Here is a 20,469-nt window from a genome sequence, read left to right on the forward strand (position 1 = left end):
AAAATTAAATGGGGTAGGCCACGGTGGCTCAACAGGCAGAGTTCTAGCCTGCCATGCTGGAGACCTGGGTTCGATTCCTGGTGCCTGCCCATGGGGGGAAAAAATTACATGGCAGAGACTGCTATATTCAACTCTTACTCCATTTTATAGATTAGCTTATAAAATGCCTGAAGCTCAGTAGCAAAGATTTTTTAAAAAACATTCAAACATGATGTTAATTTTGGTCTTGATGACCCTACCCTACAGAGTTAGAGCTGCCTGGCCTGTTCCATGTGAAACTGTAAGCACAGGGAAAGTGGCACCTTTCAGCACTGAATGAATGTGTTCTGTTCCAACTTCTCCAACAGGAATTTCCTGACAGAAACATGAACTAGTTAGGAGAAATTTTCATTCTGAAAGTAAGTTTCACTTTTGCTAAATTAATGGTTGCCATTTTGCCCTTGATATTAAAAACACATTTATATTGCTTATAGTTTACAAAGCACATAATCCTGTATTTTTTTTTACTTTTTATTTATTTATTTATCAAACATAACAACATACAAACACAAACATCCTTACCATATGATCATTCCATTCTTGATATATAATCCATAACTCACAATATCATCACATAGTTCACACATTACCTTAACAGCTAACTTTTACTGGGCATTTAGTATGTGCCAAGCAACAGGGCTAAACACTTGATAAAAATTATCTCAGTGAATCTTTAAACTAACCTTCAATATAAGTCCTGTTATTATCTCCATTTTATAGAAGATGAAACTGATGCTTAGAAAATTACAGAAACTTGCCCAGGGCCACAAAGGGTGAGCCATGATTCAAACTCAGGTTTGTCTGCCTTCACAGGTCAAGCTCTTTGCCACTGGATTATACTTTGTTCCTCTAAATGACCTTTTTTTTGAGGCTAAGTGATGCCAATTGATTTACTGCAGACTATTAGAGAACACGAGGACTTGAACCCAAGCCATCAATGCTAAGTTAGTGCTGTATCAATACACCACACTGCCTCACACTGAATCCTCTCTGTACTGCCATGTCAGCAAAATTCAAAGGCAGACAAGGACACCTGACACAGGGACACAAGACAAGCTACTTGAGGGTCATAAGTACCGAGTACTGCTGGCTCTTCCTCTCTTTTTCCATTTAAAGTCAAAAGGAAACTAGAGGAAGGAATGCACACTTAAATAGTGGAAAGAATGCAGGGAAAAAAAATGAAATTACATATTACTTTGCACTAATTTAAGGCAGCTGTATAATCTATATGTTAGGAGGCAGAAAAATAGTTCAAAGTATGAATGACAGAAAAGTGGTAGTATATGGATTAAACAAGAACATGTGTTCAAATATTTAAAGAACATCAGAATCTTAACATGTGAAAGCTAATAATGAAAATAAATAGAATAAAGGCAACATAATTTTTTTCATAAGAAACTAGGGATAAGGAGAAAGTACAAAAATAAATTCTTAGCTATTGAAGATTCTAGAATGCTATACCTCATTAAGAGAAGAAACCTACAAACTCTTCCACAGTAGTTATAAAAGTGTCCATCTACATAAAACAGATTTTATAATTCAGTCACAGGGGTCTATAAAATAGATCAATAATCCAAATAAACTGCTTTAAAAAAGTTATTTAAAATCCTTCCCTAAAAACAAGTATGAAAACCAAAGCCCAGGGAAGCCCATCACAAACACTGAAAATGATAACATCCAAAAACTAGATTTCAGAAGCCAGTTATGAAAAAACAATTTATCTCAGCTCTCTTCCTCAGTAAGCTATTGTTTCAGCTCTAATTCTAGTCATATACTTGTTCTTGAATCTTTGCTTTATTCTCAAGAGTTTAATCACTAGGCTTCATGGAATAATAAATTCAATATAATATTTAAAAAATACTCCTAGTTTATTTTTAACATGTATTTGTAAATGGAAGTTGAAAATAATCTTCTTTTTCAAACTCTGCCATGAACAGAGCTTCAGTTTGAGAGGCAGTTTAAATGGAACAGTACTTACTTCAAAAGCAAAACTCATTATGAATGTGTCAAGTGAAATTAGAAATCCACTAATGCTAATTGGATACATTCTGAATATATTAAACTTCTGAAGGTATTTTTATGAACCCTTTACAATTTCCTATTAGCACCCATGCATGGCTGCACTTTGGATGTACCCACAAATTGACACAATACAGGTTATTATGCTTAATAACTTTTGATCTCTCAGGGGGACTGCAAGGTCTAAAGAAATGAGAAAGCTACAGTGCTAAAACTATTTCTGAAAGAAAGAAAATGAAATATGAAATATCTTTAAAAGTACAGATGGAATAAATGTTTTTTTTTTACAAATAAAAGAATTTAAGAGCTAGATGGTCACATGAAAATCTAATATACAGAAACTGGAACTTGTGAGCCTATGTAAAATATACAAAATTTCACAAATAGTTATACACCTTAAGTTCAAGGAGGGTTATATCAATTAATAGATTACATTTCCATAGTGGTTACTGAGCAAATCTGGGGCAACTGGGCAACACCCCCTGAGTGTAAGATGGCTGTTACTGAGGACAGGCCCTTAACCCACACAGTGCCTCTGTGAGAAACAGAATACCGTGCTTTATAAGTAAGGGTCCAACGAGCAACCCCAGTGTAATACTAATCAAACTGACAGAGAATAGACAGAAGAAGCACAGAGGTTTTGCATATATGGAAATAAATATAAGGGACGGGCAGAAAAGGGAATGAGACCACCTAGTTTCATGCCTTAATACTACAGAAGGCTACTAAACATAGGCAAGTACGTTCTTTAAAATTGCGAAGGCATTACACATTGTTTAAGACAATCTGGAAAGATTATTATGATACAATGAGGGCGCTGTCTTACTCTAGAATCACTGACACACAGACCTGTAAAATGATAAACAAGTATACACTGTCCAAAGCAACTATGAAAAGAAAATATAACATTCCTTACAGAGACAGAAGCAACTTCATAGCTTCATTCCAGGAATAGCGTGATGAGGGGTGGTGTCTGACCACAAAGTAGGGTAGGGTCAGGAATGTTTTAGTACAAACATGTACCCTGGGCTGGCCTTCATCGCTTCACCCTGCTTATTTAGGGGGTTATGAGGACATCTGCTTCACTATGGAACTTTTCTTCCTTACTTCCCACAGACATCTTTAGCCTCTTTTTCCTCTGTCTCATGTGTTTAGTCTTCACAGAGGAGAAGCTCAAGGCCAAAGACAGCAGGCAATGCTTCTGTTCCATTGTCTCAAAAAAGGAGAGACACAATACTTGTTGGGTGAGGAGGTAGGTCAAAAAGTTAAATTCCAATTTTCTTAATGCAATGAGGAATTTCTATGTTGCACGAGATACATGTTTAGAGATACATGTTTCCAATGCAAAAAATTTTTTTGCACATCTGCTCCAATAACAGCTCAATTAAAAACAGGCACATCAGATTTACAGTTTCCTTAACTGCTCAGTTCCTGTCACGCTGCAGATATCAGAAAACCATTTAACGGCAGCCACAAGGCAATTTTCTAGTAAGACTTGTTAATCTTTATACAGTCATCCTCATGCAGCCATCAAAGTGAACTTAATGACAAATCAGTTAAAATAAATTACTTTTAGGAACTTGTAAGGATTGGATAAAAAGCAAACCATATGTGACATCTCTTTAGTCCTTCTCATGATGGCATGTAATTGTCACCATCTGTGCTATTTATTCTGTTTGCCCTGCCTACCCACCTCCCACCCTCTGCTAGTACCCAGATCTACTCTTTGCCCTTTTCTGTCCTATTCAGCACCCCAGGAGGTTGACTTCTTATGGACCACAGGACTGCATCTGCATATGCTGTGACCTTGCTTTCTGGTTTCCAGCTGGGCTCAGCCAATGGGCGGCACCAGAAAAAATCAGAGGATGGAAGAGAGAAATATAGTTATTCTCCAACCTTTTTCACAGTTCTTGCAGCCAGCTCTCACCAGCTCTGGGGCCACTGCTCCCTCCCTTACCTCTAAAGGCTCAGGCATGACTACAGCTTCTTATTGCTACTAGTCCCTGGGTGTTTCACCAGCCCCGTTGGTTCCCTTAGCCTGCTCACATCTCTGTAAAACAATCCTGTGATTAGACTCCTTTCAGTCTAAACCCTTCTGAGGGCACCACCTGTTGCTGGCTTGGACCCTGGCTGACCCACTGCTGGTGGCCAGAGGCTCCAAGCTAGATAACTTACATGAACTGTATGGACTAGATCAGCCATCAGGCACTGTTTCAGCTTCTCATCATTGCTGGTCCCATGAAGCACCAGATCAGGCATGTACGTGGGGCAATAACCCGCCAAAAGTGAGCGGCCAAAGTTTCTTACATTCTGGTTGCTGATGCTCTGAGACCTAAAACAATATTTGGTTCATTAAAGTATACAAGCAGTACAAGTGGGCCAAAACCCCCAACGACAAAATCCCCAATGAAATAGATTCAGAGTGGCCCATTTCACCAGTCCTCCAATGAATGGATCACTGATGTGGGAAAATGACGGGGGTTAAGAGAGACAAAATGGAAAAGTGGGGCAAAAGTATTTTCATGGCTGGTTAAAGAGTCTGTCCTTGTAGCTCATCCCGCACATCTACCCTGCAGTCTATGCCAGAGGACTGAAGAAAGAGAAGTCTACTGACGGGGGATCCTGCTAAAAATCTGGCTCTCAGCACGCAACACATCTGCACAGGGTGATGCGTGCGACTGTGTGGAACAGAAGAAATCACTAATTACTGCTTTCAGTCATCACAGACCAAATAATCAACCCGACGGAGTGTTAAGGCAGAGGTGTTGTTTCCCAACCACTTCCTGCTGCTCAGACTGGCAGGAGAGAGGCCACCACCTCCAAAGCAAGGCATCTGTTGCCAGCCATGTAACTTCCATACAGAAGACAGAAAATGAAATTCCCTGGCCCTCCCACCTCCACTCCTGAGGTTCCTTTTAGCTCCACTCTCTATCCTTTAGGTTCTCCAGAATGTCACAATAGCTGCAAGGACAACCACTTGCCTCCTCACTCAGGTAACTTTTTCCTTAGAAAAAAGGTAGTCTAGAAACCAATCTGCATCATTTGATAACTTCTAATACTTACACTAGAAAAATAAATGCATTGTTTGTAAAATAGTATATAGAAGTGTTGAGGCCATGATCAGTATTAGGCCAAGAAAATAATATCTGAACCCAGTTCCCTCTGCTTCCCATCCTGCCCATGTTACCTTGGCAGAGGCAGCTCTACTTCCGAGGACGCTTCAGTCCTGTCACCACTGTGACCCAGATTCAGCATTGCCCAAGCACATGCTTCATCGTCACTGTCTCCGAGAGCGCTATCCGAGCTTTCATTTCTGGGAATGTCTCCTTCAATTCTGAAACCCGCCTTCCCGTCAGCATCCCCACAGGGGACATCTGCAGCGACTGAGAGGCCAGAGGCCTGCTGCACACACCTGTTCGGAATAGGCTCTAACAAAGGTCCTTCCACCTGCTTCAAATGCAAACCCCTAGTTTCCTCCAACATTCTTTTTCCAGTTCCTCCCACAAAGTCAGAAGAAGGTACAAATGAGGCAGCAGGTTGGTCGAGTTGCCCAGCAGCATCTGCCACAGTTCTGGTACTTCTGTCCTCACCAAAACCCCTGTCAAATTTGCCTTCACCCCCCTCAGATGACCAATTCTGAGGACAGCAGACATTCCTTTGAAAGCCAGGCTTAAAGGGGCATCCAGATGCCTGCTGGTCCAGAGCCACATCAGTGGCCACCCTGGACTGAGCTGAGGGACTCTTGGATAACTCTGGATGTTGTCTGCAGGCCATCAGCTGCTCCTCCATTTTCTTTGCGCGGGTTTCAAAGTCAGAATCTGGAGATACAGAGCTTCCAATTTGGAAAGTGACCTTTTCTAAGGGAGGCTTCTTCCAGGAATGTCTGTCAGGGCAAGGCCAGGCAGTACACCGGTCTGATAGTTTCTTAGGCATCTCCTCTTTCATCTCCTCACTGACAGTCTGTTGGCTGATCTTCAATCCTGCCCCCAAAGCCTCAGAGCTGGAGGATCTTGAAGAGCCATCACGTGGTGTAGCCTTTTTACTTTCTTCTTCCCCAGAGAATGCTGGCTCTTGGAATGTCATGCTACAGGCCTCTGAACTCTGCTCTGGTTTGGGACACAGGACTGTAATATCAGTGCCTTCTGGGGTCCCAGTCAACCCTGTGGATCCGGCATTCCTTCTCTCAGCCATCGTCAGTGGTAGGATGGGGGGTACGAGAGCAGGTTCATTTCTCACCGTAACTACCACATACTCTGACTCCTCCACCTCTCCTTTCTCTAGGGCTGTTGTGATCTTGCTCCCATTTAAAACTTGGTCACCTTCACCATGAATCCCACTCCAGGTGAGCTGGTTCTCTTGTAGCTCAGAGCAACGGAGAAAGTAGGTCAGGACATAAAGTATGCGTTGGACCAAATCCTTCTGCTTCCCTACCACTACGGTGCGAGTCAGCCTCACGGGAGAGCCGATGGCTCCATATAGATCACCTACAGAGAACAAAGGTGGACACAAAAACAAAGTCCTTTGGGGTTAGCAGGCCACGGATATGTCAGCCTTTAAAAGAGAAAAACAAATGACTTCTATTCCCAAACTACAATGATTTCTTCAGATGTCCGACTGAGGCAAAGAAGTAATTACTAGCAATAACTATGTTTTAGTCTTGCCTTTAAATGGGAAAGTCTGCCAGGAAAGGCCCTGTAACGGCAGCAGGCCTTTGCCCTTGGTGCACAGATTCAGTGCTACTGTGTGCACGCCTGCTCAATGTCTCGGTCAAGCCTTCTCACACTACTCACTCTAGTGGCCAGCTCCTACCTCTTCCTGGAAGGCTAAAGCCAGACCTTTACTATTTGACCAAATCAAATATGGGATCTCAGAAACTAGAATAAGAATTGTTAGAAGAATTCCAGGACAATGAGACTTGGAGTAAAATCCAAATTTGGGGTTCTCTCAACAGAAATGCAGTGAATTAATTAAAAACACTTAATGAGGTAGCCTTAGAATTCTCTCAATTTATCAGTTTAATTAACAAGAAGAAAATTACTTAGTCCTGAATAATGAATCAGAATTTTTTTCTTTATTTTACTTTCCATGAAAATTCTACCAAAAAAAAAAAGATACGTCCCATTGGTTATAATCTGACAAGTTCATTAAAAACTGGCTAATGAATCACAAGTAATCCATTTAGTTTAAGGATAGGAGAGTGGCCAATGTGTCATTGATCCCAGTATAAACCTCTCATCAGAAGCACTTGTTAAATGCCTAACCATTAAAATTATCACATTTGATTATGTTTGATTAAAAGTTATGCATTTGTTACTTTGATAATAAAGATATTGGCAATTATACCAATGAATCAACACTTACTAACCATGCAGGCAGCATAAGAAGTGTCTTACATGTGTTTATATCACTTATATCTATGTATAACCAACCCACTGAGTTGGAAACCATTAAGGAAATAACCAGAATGTTGGAAGAAATAAAAACCTGGAAAGATGCTAAATAAAGAAGAGGTGGCACATGGTAATAGCTATAAATAAAAACTGAGAAAGTTAAAACCATTGGAGGAACGGATCTAGAGAGGGGAGGGAAGGTATTTATGAGGGCATAAACTAGATAAAACTTAAATTAATAGTTTAATATTGAGAAAAAAAGTTATGAAAACCCTTAGGAAGTATTTTCCTCTGGGGAAGCATTAGGAGGCATTTCTTTTGTATTTTTCCCCTACTATAAGGCTACTGATCCTTAGAACCTTTAAAAGGCAGAACAGAAATGATATTAAATCAGTCCTATTTATGAAAGGACTGGATTACAAGCTAACTGATCCTTATCTTTGAAGCTTTTATAATTGACTAAAAACATCATCGAATAACTCAAAGCTGTAGTTTGATGTAGGACAAGTATTTTTATTTGAGAAAACTTTCTTGACTAAGAATTTATCATTGTCAATTCCATTTGAGTATTTCTGCCTGTTGCTGCAGATAACACAGTCATTGCAGGAATTTACAGGGCATTTTTGTTAAATCCCTCTCAGTGTTAATAAAGAAGACTAACATTATATATCTGAAATTTGGTCTAACAAACCACAGGAGAAAGGTCACTCAGAATGATGATATATATTTTTTAGCAATGCATTTAAACTTTTGGTATTGTATGTTTTAATGACTAAGGCAGGGAGTGCAAAGGATAGTGCAGTGATAAAATTCTCGCCTGCTACGTGGGAGACTGGGTTCAATTCCCAGCCCATGCACTTATCAAAATAAACAAACAAACAAGCAACAACCAAACAAAAATTCAACAAATTGTACTACAATAACGGGATACTCACAAGGAAAAAAGAATGAAATGCGACCCCTGCCATACAACATACAATCAATCCATCAATCAATAAGGCATACATGGAAAAAAGCAAAGCAAGGAAGGACATTAAAAATACAATTTATAATTTTTTTTTCCTTTGTATGCTGCATGGTGGGGGTCACATTTCATTGTTTCTCATGTGAGTATCCCATTATTGCAGCACCATTTGTTGATTTTTTTCGGGGGCGGTGGTAGGGAATGTGCATGGGCCAAGAATTGAACCTGGGTCTCCACCATGGCAGGCGAGAATTCTACCACTGAACTACCCTTGCACCCCTATGATACCTTAAACTATATAAAGTAATGAGAACAATATGTGTAGAATTAGTCCCATCACTTTAGAGCCAATCTTCAAAAAACACTGTATCATAAAAATAACAGATCCTTAATATTTAAGGTTTACTGGATCTCTAACTTGAGGGTAATTTTTTGAGTTCTGGCTGAAGTTACTAATTTTAGAGTAGATTACTTTGTTTTCATGAGAATAATTTTTTTAAAGTGCAAAGAAAAAATTTCAGACTTTAGCTTTTGTTAATTTAAACCAGTAATCCCAAAGCTCTTGAGGAGAAAAGCTGCTTTTCATTTCCACAAACCCTGGAGTTCATCAGAGTCAAAAAGAGACTGACATGGACTCCTTCCAATCAGTGGTGTAAGACACTGGCTTTCAAACTTTGTATACCCACTCCAAGAAAGAAATACATTTTATACTGTAACCTCAAATACTTTCCGAAAGGAACATTTTATAAAAGACATGAGTCTTTTATATTTTCTTTTCTAATTAAACACACACTTTTTTAAAAAATTATCATTATTTTTCAATGGGTGATCCAGCAGCATGAAATACCATGCTTCCCTAATATCCAACTCTTTCATATCTCCATTTAATGAAAATACATTTTTTTCAAGATTATTGTTCCAACAATCTTTTATCCTCCCCAGGAAGAACTGTATAACCCAGTGTGAGTTATACACATTCAGAGTTCTTAACTGAACTCAGCACTCATCAGTTTGTATTAAGTACATTTTAAATATCTATAAATTTTTAAACTAATTTAATGTGCACCTATCATCATGTAACTCTGACACATGTATTCTCCTCCTTATATATCCCATGGTCAAGTGCACAAGAGCAAGACATCATTACTGCTTATAAAATGAGGACAATAGTAATTGTGTTGCAATGAGAATCTAATTAATTAATTAATTAATTAATACATGTAAAAAGTATTTCAAACAGTACCTGGTTGATGGTGCCAGCTTTCCTCACTGTTATTATAGCAAGCTGCTTTCTAAGATTAGGGTGCTTTCCCTTCACCCTAGTTCATAATTCCTATTTCTGGAAAATGCATTTTAACCTTTCCTTATGTAAGTCTTCTTTGAACATCTCCATGCCCTCCCTCTCTCCTTCCAGGTGCCCATCCAAAATTAAGATTATCATCAGCAGCTTCAATTAAAAAGGTGCCTTACATATAATTAATTTTATACCCACAGCAACCAAAAAGTACGTCCTATTATCACAGTCCATTTTACAGGTGAAGAACCTGAGGCACAGAGAAGTTAAGTACCGCTGGTCATACCATTAGATTCAATTCTGGCACCCATGCTCTTAATCGCTCTGCAAAATGTCTGTCTCTTGCACCCCCTTTTCCTTCCCATCAAAGGAGTAATCATCCTACGACGCACAAAAAAGCCTCCATTTCCCCACCCCAACAAAGAATTACTTGGTCTAGAGTATCAATACTGCCAAGGCTGAAAAATGCCCAAACTAGTGAAAAAAGCCACTAAGGTGTGGGAGAACGCAGCTTACTCATACTACTTTAAATGAGTAAACAAAACTGCTTGTTGGTGAAAGGATTCGATTAGAATCTATAGTTCAGCCTCTTACCTCCTGCTGGCCCAATGATAACCCCAGGTGGAAAGCCAGTATAAACCACAGATTCTAGCATTATTCCTATTCTATCCACATAGTCTCTGTGTAGCCAAAGTAAACACTAACCCAGCTGTGCCCAGAGAGGATTATACGGGTGTGTTTTGGCCAGCATGCTCACTGACTGAGAGCTGCGTTTCTCTGAGAAGGCTTTAATGGGAGGGTGGTCAACAGGCATCACAGTCGGTACCCAGGCCAGGTGGTAGGTTAGCACTGCAGTCAGTAAGGCAGCAAAAAACCTTGGAGAAATGGAAGAAAATACGGAGATTAGTAAATGCAGGATGAGGCATGTCATACACAGCACATACACTGTCCACAGATCTTTCATACATTTGAACCCAAGTCTCCAGAGAGTAGCAGCTTACTGGTTTTTGTTGATTTGTTCTATCAGAAGCGTAAATTCCTTGAGAAAGCGCTGGCAGAGCTGGTTTTTCTCCAATGTGCTGGACATCATGGTTAGCCATACAGGTTCTGCGATCCTTGGAACAGAATATAAGTTCCAGATAGTCCCTCTACAGAAGAGAAAGTGAAAGGATACACAAAATTGTCCCAAATATTATTCTGGATAACTTTTGCATAAAGAATAAAGAAGAAAACAATAATGTGGACCTTTGTAGTCCTTATAGGATTCAAGCAAAATATAAAACAGGGGTAGCAAACTATGCCCCACAGGCCAAATCTAACTGTCACCTATTTTGTAAATAAAATTTGATTGGAACACAGCCATCCCTATTCATTTATGTGTCATCTATAACTGCTTCTGAACTACAATGCCAAAGCCGAGTAGTTGCAACAGAGACCACATGGCCTGCAAAGCCTAAAATAGTTACTATTTGGCCATATACAGAAAATATTGTCAACCCCTAATATAAAATACCAACTTTTAAAATAATTTATTTGCCCAATGCCTTGTGTCAGATTTTATGCCTATTTCTATATAAGCAAATAAATGGGAAAAGTAAATGCTATACTGAAAATGTGACTGGAGATAACTTAAGTTATTAATTCCTAGTTAATGCTTTAGTTCTGAGCCAAAGCACCCTATTCATTTCTGAATAATTAAAAAAAAATTAAACAAATGGCTCTTCTGTACTATACTGTATATTAAGGTTTTATATGGACTAATAGAACCAACTTCTCAGAGCTGTAAGCAATTGGAGAAACTGACTAGTCTAGTTCTATCAATATTCAGATTAGGAAACTGAGGCTTAAAGAGATTACCTGTTACTTGCCCAAGACACACAAAGACTTAATGACAAGGTCATGATGAGAATGCAGGCCGCCCAACACACGCTTCAGAGGGCTCTGCGGTGAAGCTACATGGTTCACAAGCGCTTCTCCAAAGAGCATACTAACTTAGCTTAGGACCTTCACTGGGTCAAGTGTCACTGCGTCTCTGAATTTAAAACACAGCCACTCTTTCCAAATCAAGACAGATGAGATATATTCTGACTTGATTTTCTAAATGTGTGTATGAAAGAACTGGGGTCTACCAGAATTCCCTCATGGCAAAAACAGCATAGGCTGAGTTAAGGATCAATGACAAGTTATGGTTACACGAAACTAGGATTCATTAGCTAGAACTAAGGTCTCTAAATGCTCAAACACTCTTTATTTTGTCACCGTTTCAGGAGGGATTGATTGTTGAAAGAAGAACAAGACCTAGGAACACAGTGAGGTTTTCTGGTTCTGTACTTGCAGATTCTTGACTACTGAAAAATGATACTTTCATTAAGCTAGTCTCCAGACTCTCAAGCACAAGCAAGCTTCTAGTCTGACCACAGCAGAACAGGTGAGTCCAGTGCTGCCCAATGCCCACACAAACTATGTAGGTTTACTACTAATCAGATTGTCATCAAAAAGCACAACTTTTTCACACTATTTCTCAAATATATTTCTTAAATTTTAAAGATCAACAGTGACAACCAATTTTTTATTTAGTACTTTATACATAACCCAGGTATCAAAAAACACTGTGATTTTGCTCTAAGTATTACAAGCTTACCAGCATATACCCTCATAAGCATCACAAAAATTTTCTAACATTGTAAGAACTGAAAATTTTTTTTTTATCCCTCAGCTATGGGAAAATAGTTGACTTTTGACTCGTTAGCTCATGACTGCTTTGGGGTAAGATCCCATTTCCCATCAATAAATTTGCTCTAGAAAATGCCACAATAATCCCAGTTCAGAATGGTGGAAGAGAATTCCACTTGCTACCCAGAGCAGATTACTCTTTCACCTATATACTTCAATTAGAAATGAATTATGAAGACACACTAGGGTTCATTATGGGGTTACCACATAATGTCTACAGTAAGATACTGGGGGGCAATTAATATTATTCCAGGATTGTCTTGGAAAACAGGAATGTATAACTCCCTGACATACATTCTCTCTCCATCTATGATTTGGATAAGCAACTCTGAACTCAAGTTCTCACATCTGTAAAATGAGGTTAATAATGCTCATCCTTAGGACTTTTGTGAGAATAGTATGAGATAAAAAAACAGGTAAGAGATATTTGAATATTAGTTTTCCCTATTTACCCTGATAAAATCAATCATCAAGCACTAACTGTCAAGCACGAGTGAGGGTTATTTAGTGTTAGATTACTAAAACTTTTTTGCTCTGTTTGGTCTTAGTTTCCATCTTGAAGGAAGCAGACACTAAAGTGCTAATTTCAGCCCTTCTACTCTTTCAAGTCACAGTCTCTCTGTACCTCTAGATGCATGGCTGCTGCTGCTGCTGCTGCCATTTAAGAATTTTGTTGCTTAGATTTACTCAACTTTACCAATTTACCTGAATTCTCCCAGAGCTTCCATTAGATGGCTGACATAGAACTGGACTCGGTGACTTGATTCTGCTATCTTCCGACAGGAGATCATGGCCTTCATTGAAAAGAACACAAGACAAATAACTTTCTCAGAATAAATTCCTTATTTAGTAGGCTTTATTAATAAAAGGTAATATTATAATCAATTAAAAACTCCCAAAGTAATAATTAGTCATCAGAAAATGGTAATTTCTTTTCCTGAAGTAATCTAGTATCTGATATCTAACACTGATGTGCCTAAGGATCTATCATTGCTGTGAATGATTTAACTTAAGTTATCTGATATATACAAAAAAAAAAACTTCTACTGTCTTATATGCCCTATAATTGCCTCTCCATTTGAACTGAATTACAATTTCTATTACCTTTTCAATTGCACTCTTCAACCTGTTCATGTGAGATTCAAACAGGGGGAAATGAGAAAAAAAGAAGTCCTGGAAATTTCTTTGTGCTTCTTCTTTTTCACACAGGGAAAAGATGATGCTTATGGCAATTTTTTTCCTCCGAACTATGGCTGGATTAGAACTGCAGGTTTCTTCAGCCAAACTGAATGTTTCATCAGTTGACCTGGAGGAAAAATAAATTTCAAAAGTTACCTTACATTAATGAATTACACTGAAGGTGAACTGTAATGGAGAGGATGACATTCAAGAAACTGAGGGTCCCAATTAAGATTTTATCAACCTCTGATTCATTCTTTTCTATAATTTTCTGTCATGAAAAATAAAAACAGCTTGCAATACAGTATTATCCTATCAGGAAAAGAAACTCAAATGAAAACTAAAAGTAATTTTAAATGTCCCTCTGTTAGACTTTTGGTTCTCTTCCCTTGATTATTTTACTGTCAGATTGGTGATATTTAGAAAGAGGCAAGAAATACGAGGCATTTGCTTTGTTTGATAGATACCAATAGATGAGAACTTCAAAAAAAAGAATGATCCTACATGCCATTCTGTTATATAAAGGCATCATATTTGGATGTGTACTAAAACTCTAAATGCTGAAGCATACTTTCCTAAAATGGAGTTACTCCACTAAATGCTCAGATTAAGTCACGTAATTAAGCTCAGTAGTAAATTCTCCAAGTGAAAAGATGTACCTTTCTTATACCACAGTCAAATTCTCAAAAAACTTACAATTCTTTTGACAGACTCTGCTTCAATGATAAAAGAGCCATGAAGTCAACAAGTTCTGGATATATATTTGATTTGTTTTAAAGGGTAAGCTTTGCAAATACGGCCTAACCACATAGTTATTCTCACTTGCTTCTTTATTCTGAAAAAGTTAATATAGCTACCACAGGGCTACTAACAGCAGAAATAAAAATAAATGGAATAATTTATCTTTTCTACAATGATACCAAAGCAAACAATATATTGCAAATGAAAATACTAGCCATACACATAGTAGGTATGCAATAAATTCTCTTATTCACTGACTCTACCCTTCAGCCATGTATCTGCCAAATACAAGAAGTCATTGTTCCCTCCATTTTCTTTACTACAAATTACAACATAACAATTGCTTATGCTTGACAGAACTCAGATCTGTTTAGTCTCCTATCCTTGGTCTTGAACTATGAGTGCTCTACTGGAGGAAAAACAAATTTGAAAAGTTACCTTAATCAATGAATTACACTATTATACAGTCTACAATGTTCCTATGATTTCAAATACATGCAGATAAAAAAATGCATATATCAAAAGTTTTACAGTCAGCAAAGCTATTTTATATTTTATATATTTATTTATTTTTATGCTGTATGGTGGAGTCACATTTCATTCTTTTTCCATGTGAGTATCCCATTATTGCAGCATCATTTGTTGAAATTTCGTTCAGTTGCTTTTTTGTTTGTTTTTTGGGGAAGTGCATGGGCCGGGAATCCAAACCGGGTCTCCCACATGGCAGGCAAGAATTCTACCACTGAACTACCCTTGCATCCCCCAAGCTATTTCATTTTTAAAGGAAAGGTGATAGACATCTTGTTCTAATCTTAGAAGAATATGCTACTATTTCCTTAGATTTCAAGCAAGATCCTAGAGATGTATGATAAATCAGTAAGAAGTTTCCACTTGAAACATGCCACTAGAAAAACATAATCATGGAAATAACATACATTATAAAGATAAAACATCATCTGTTTTCTCTGAAAAGTCCCTACATTCTAATCATGTGCTCTTCTGAGAAAAACTGAGACTTTCTTAAAATTTCCAGTAATTTCATACAATATTTCCTCCTCTCCACCAAAATACTGTACTACAACCTTGCTTGCTTTCCTGTACCAATCTATTTCCGCTCTATAAAGGGAATCTTCTGAGCTTATATTATACCAATTGCTTCTTGCAATCCTTTCCTTCATGCCTGGTATCCCCTATTTTTCTTCTTTTTCCAAAGTAAAACGACCACATTAGTCAATTCACCTTCAGGCTAACGTGGTTTTTAATAATCAAACTGTAAGACATGCTGAACCCTATGCAGCTTCATCTATCATCTCCACCTCTATCCTATAAATAATAACCAACTCTGTCATTGGTTTTAACATAGGAGAGAGTGCCACCTACTGCATTTTTGAAAAACATCCATAGCTATAACACTGCAACATAATAGCTCTTATTTGCTTCACTGTATCTCTCTCCTGCAGAGACTGAGCTTCATTTTGGAGTCTCGATTGACTGTGCGAATGAGAATAACTCAGGTCACGTAGTATTATAATGGTATTTTTTAAATTATTATACAAAAAGGGTATTTTAGGATATTTAAAAATGTTTACGTATTCCCCCAATACTTCATCATATCTTCACCAGCCTAGTCACCAAGAAAAGAATACAGACCATTTTACAATGTGCAAAGTGGGGCAGTGTGTTTGTTTAATCAACTTGCACTGAGAATGGAAAACTTCTTCGTGCTAGAATGAGAGCGCAGAGTTTCGGCCCTCTAGTCTGGGCTCAGACTTCCCTGAACATCGGAAACGACCAGCATTCTGGCCGCATGTCTGCTCCAGCCTCTGGTGTTCATGCCACCAGATGGATCCTGCCAGCTGGTGCACTGAGGAAACAGCTGGGGGCCAGCCCATCAGCTGGCAGGTCTTCCAGTCAAGGAAAGACCAAAGCTGCACACTTCATTTATTACTTAAAAAATTTTTCTTGTGGTAAAATATAGATAACAAAATTTGCCATCTTAACCATTTTTAAGTGTATAATTCAATGGCATTAGTTACATTCACAATGTTGTGAATTTCCCAAACTTTTTCAATACTCCAAGTAGAAACGCTTTACCCATAAGCAATAGCTTTTCAATCTCCTTCTCCCCTCCCCTGGTCCTCTAGTCTACTTTCTGTCTCAGAGAATTTGCCTACTGTAGGCATTTCGTATAAATGAAATCACAGAATATGTAGCCCTTTGTATCTGGTTTCTTTCACTTGGCATAATGTCTTCAAGGTTCATCCATATTGTAGTGTGAATCAGCACTCCATTCCTTTTTATGACTGAATAATATTCCACTGTATGCATATGCCATTTTCTGTATATCCATACACCTGTTGAGGAAACATCTGGGTTGCTTCCACCTTTTAGCTATTGTGAATTATGTTGCTGTGAACACTGGTGTATAAACATCTGTTTGAGCCACTGTTTGCAATCTTTCTGGAAATATACAGAGTGGAAACGCAAGGTCACATGGCAATCCTATGTTTAACTTTTTAAGGAATCACCAAGTGTTCTCCATGGCAGATGCACTATATACCCTTAGATTTTTCCTGATAAAGAAATCAAATAGATTTTTATTGACACCCCTGAAAAAGCATTTATGTATGCTATGAGTACATTAAGATTACAAACAAAAATATGATTATTTAAGTACATCTCAACAATCTACAATTAATATTAGGATTGCCTGATCTAACCAGTGTTTATGGCAGCTTGAATTTATGCTGAATCTATGTATTAACTGGACCATATGAAACTGCTGTTTTTGTGGGTCAAAAAACATTCCATCAGCAACTTTAAATGATGGTTGCCTCAATTTAATACTTCAGACAAAAAGCCTTTCTGGGAAAGCCTTTCTACATTGCTTCTTTAGATTTTCAGTAGCTTCCCCAGCTGTCGAAATTTCTGCAACTCCTTCTCTACGACAGGCAATATGCTTCCGTACCAGCTAGTGAATGCCCAAGTCCTGGTTCCCAGAGTAACCAAAACTTAGCCCTCGGCACAGCAGGGAGCCTCTAGGCATGGACATCAGAGTGGAACCAGCTGTGAAGGATTTTAAATGTCATCCCTGACTACAAGCTTTCACTCTCTTAGGAAGGGAGTGTTTTGACTGCATTGAATTTTCTCTCAAAGCCAGAGGCAAGCATAATTTTTGGTACACACTGTTCTCTTGTCTTTAGTTTATGAACTAATTTTCCCACCCACATGCCTTCCAAGAGAGAGATCAAGTGCAATATCCATTAAATGAAGGGATCTTCACAGGCCCAGATAGCTCTGTACTTACATTCTCAGTGTTAAAATGATACGGTGTTACGGGCCGCCTTCATGTGCATGAGACCTGTGCAGTCACACAGGATCCTGCTCTCAGAAGGGCCCCTCGCTTGGTTTAAAGCTCTGAGGTTGCCATCTTATGATGGTTAAAATTATCTTTGAATTTGGGTTCTGTAAGTGAAGTCTGATGGGACAAGGGGGGTACATGTGCAGGCAGTGGAGACACTGGCTGCAGAGTGCATATGGGCAGCCTAAGGCCAAGGGCCCAGCAGGCACCGGGCAGTTGGCCTGGTAGTTGCACGCACACACATGCCTGGGGCAGTCCAGGGTGCCGCAGGGCTCCAAGCCAGCCACGCTGGGACCGGAGCCCAGACTGGTGGCTGTAACAGTAGCAGCAGCAGCAGAAGCAGCAGTGGCCATGGCTGCAGGAGAAAGGAGGAGCTCAGGTCACACGGGGAGACCTGCTTGCCCATCCCTCCCTGGAGCCCGTCTCTAGGGAGTGTGCGCAAATGTTAACTCTCCAACCTGAAGGCTAGGGCAGTGACTATTCACAAACTAAAAGCCTAACCATGAACACTACAATAAAGCATATCAGGGAGAATTATTCAGATTTTATAATCTTTGGTTTTGAAACTTCTGCAATACTGCAAAACACACAGGCATAGAAAAAGAAATTAAATTCAAAGATTGTTGAATTGGGGAGAAAATAATACTGTTTCCAAATGAAGTTTCAGATGAACAAATCATTAATGAGGAAGATCTTTTTCAAATTAATTTTTCCTTATAAATGAAGATACAGTGTTAGAAGCATATACAGGCATTCTGAATTAGATACAACTCATAAGAAGATATTTTTGGTTTCTTATAAAATTGCCACAAAGTTCCAGGAAATGTCAGATGAAACATTAAAATAACGTATAAATTTACATTTAAAATTAAATTTCACACTTACATGAAATGAATGTGTGTGAAGAATTAACTCTTAGAAAAACTGTTATAAGAATTATCTAACTGAAAAAAAATTATATTCTCAAAATTTATCAGAAGTTTATTCCAATGCTGTCACAGCCTATAAAACATTCTTAACATATCCAGGAACAGTTGTATCAGTAGAAAGATCCTTCTCAAAAATTAAAAAAAATTGTCATCTTGCATTTGACCAGGAGTGACTCATGTCACTTCAACTACATCAGGTGACACTGAAGTTGCTGAAAGTATAAATTCTGATCACCTAATGAATGGATTTCCAGAAGCGTGACAGAAAAATTTTATGAAGAATCAAGGTATCAAAGTGTTATAATTTATTGTATTAGATAAAATTATGACACCAAAATATTATTTTGCAATTTATAAGGGTATGCTGCTATTCACTTATCACTATTACTCCTATTACCTTTTTTTTTTTTGGCATGGGCAGGCTCCAGGAATCGAACCTGGGTCTGCAGCATGGCAGGTGAGAAATCTGCCACTGAGCCACTGTTGTCAGCCCCCAATACATTTTATAAGTAAAATATTCTTCAAAGAAAAAGCTTAACATTTTAGTGCTTTCAATAGCACTTTTTCCTGCTTTTAGAACAAGGGATTCCACATTTTTATTGTGCACTGGCCCCACAAATTAGGTAGCCAGCCCTGACTGTATCCACAGGCTTTCTGAACTCAAGACACTCATTTGATGTTGTAAGCTCACTAAAGATTCATTAGTTCCCAATGCCAGGTCTCAATTCAAATTAGGTTTTAAAGTATTTTGGAGGAGTGGGTTGGAGAATGCTATTCAACTTTTGATTTAAACCTGAAGAGATGGAAAAGCATTTTTAAAAAAGAGGGGACACCTAACAGGGAAGCTTCAAAGACCCGTGCCTTCCAATCACTGAAGTCAGCACAATGACAGTGACAAGGGTGGAGGTGCCTCCCCCGACAGCTGCAGTAATGGCAATGTGACGGCAATAACAGTAAATACGTTGTCCAGGCCAACATTTATTTATCATGTCCCATGGCCTGGGCTACGCACTTGATGTGCTTTATGGCGCCTTTTCAACAATGCTCCGAGGCAGGTACTAGTATTATTACCATACTGCACATGAGGGAACAATACTTAGAATCCAGGTTAATTTGTTCTATTGAACATCTAGTGAGGGGCACAGCTAGGATGTGTCCCCCACACCAAATTCCAAGCTATTAACTATTCCACACAAAGCCTCCAACCAAAAAGCAGCTCCACAGTGAGGGGAGGGAGACAGCACAATGACAGGTACTGCAGGGGGTGCTGCTGAGGTGATGACGGCAGCTATAAGTTTTCTGTTTAGTTCACTAGAACTGGGAGAGAAAGAGAAGAGGCCAGGAACCTGACACACGCTGTAGACATACCCTGACTCTCCTCTCTCAGCCTGTCCTTCACGACCATCTCCTCCACGAAGGGTTCTCCAGTTCTTCCTACAACCATGACGCAAGTGTTCTCCCTCCTCTTCCTCCTAAAGCGCCTCATCCAGGCCTTTCTACGGCGTGCATCATTTTCCATCGTATTTATGCGAACATCGTCTTTGCTACCAGTCCATCAACTACTCAAGTGCAGATGTGGGGCCGAATCTTTACATCTTCACAGGTATCTACACCCAGTGCTCACTAATCGATTCATTAAATCAGTCAATTTATGCATGCACGACCTATCTTAACTCCCTAAGAAGCTTTTGGGTTATAAGGAGAAGTCAGAAGTTACTGAACTAACATCAAATTCAGCTAAAAATGTTTATTTTGCACACAACTAAACTTCAAATTCAAAAATAACTGAAACTAAAATGGAGGCAGAAAATAACTTGATG

General features: G+C 38.8%; 1 protein-coding gene across 7 annotated transcripts in view; it reads right to left on the reverse strand.

The window, feature by feature from the left end:
- FNIP2 (folliculin interacting protein 2) overlaps nucleotides 1-20,469 on the reverse strand; it is a 152,093-nt gene that overhangs the window by 24,680 nt on the left and 106,944 nt on the right. For all 7 annotated transcript variants that reach the window (XM_077139662.1, XM_077139660.1, XM_077139663.1 and 4 more), the window contains 6 exons: nucleotides 13,544-13,745; nucleotides 13,145-13,233; nucleotides 10,708-10,854; nucleotides 10,412-10,581; nucleotides 5,246-6,542; nucleotides 4,234-4,390 (listed from right to left, as the gene is read on the reverse strand). In XM_077139662.1, the coding sequence (XP_076995777.1) occupies nucleotides 4,234-4,390; nucleotides 5,246-6,542; nucleotides 10,412-10,581; nucleotides 10,708-10,854; nucleotides 13,145-13,233; nucleotides 13,544-13,745 (2,062 nt within the window). The remainder of the gene's footprint in view (nucleotides 1-4,233; nucleotides 4,391-5,245; nucleotides 6,543-10,411; nucleotides 10,582-10,707; nucleotides 10,855-13,144; nucleotides 13,234-13,543; nucleotides 13,746-20,469) is intronic.

Source organism: Tamandua tetradactyla, chromosome 22, assembly GCF_023851605.1.
Source record: "Tamandua tetradactyla isolate mTamTet1 chromosome 22, mTamTet1.pri, whole genome shotgun sequence".
NCBI lineage: Eukaryota > Metazoa > Chordata > Mammalia > Pilosa > Myrmecophagidae > Tamandua > Tamandua tetradactyla.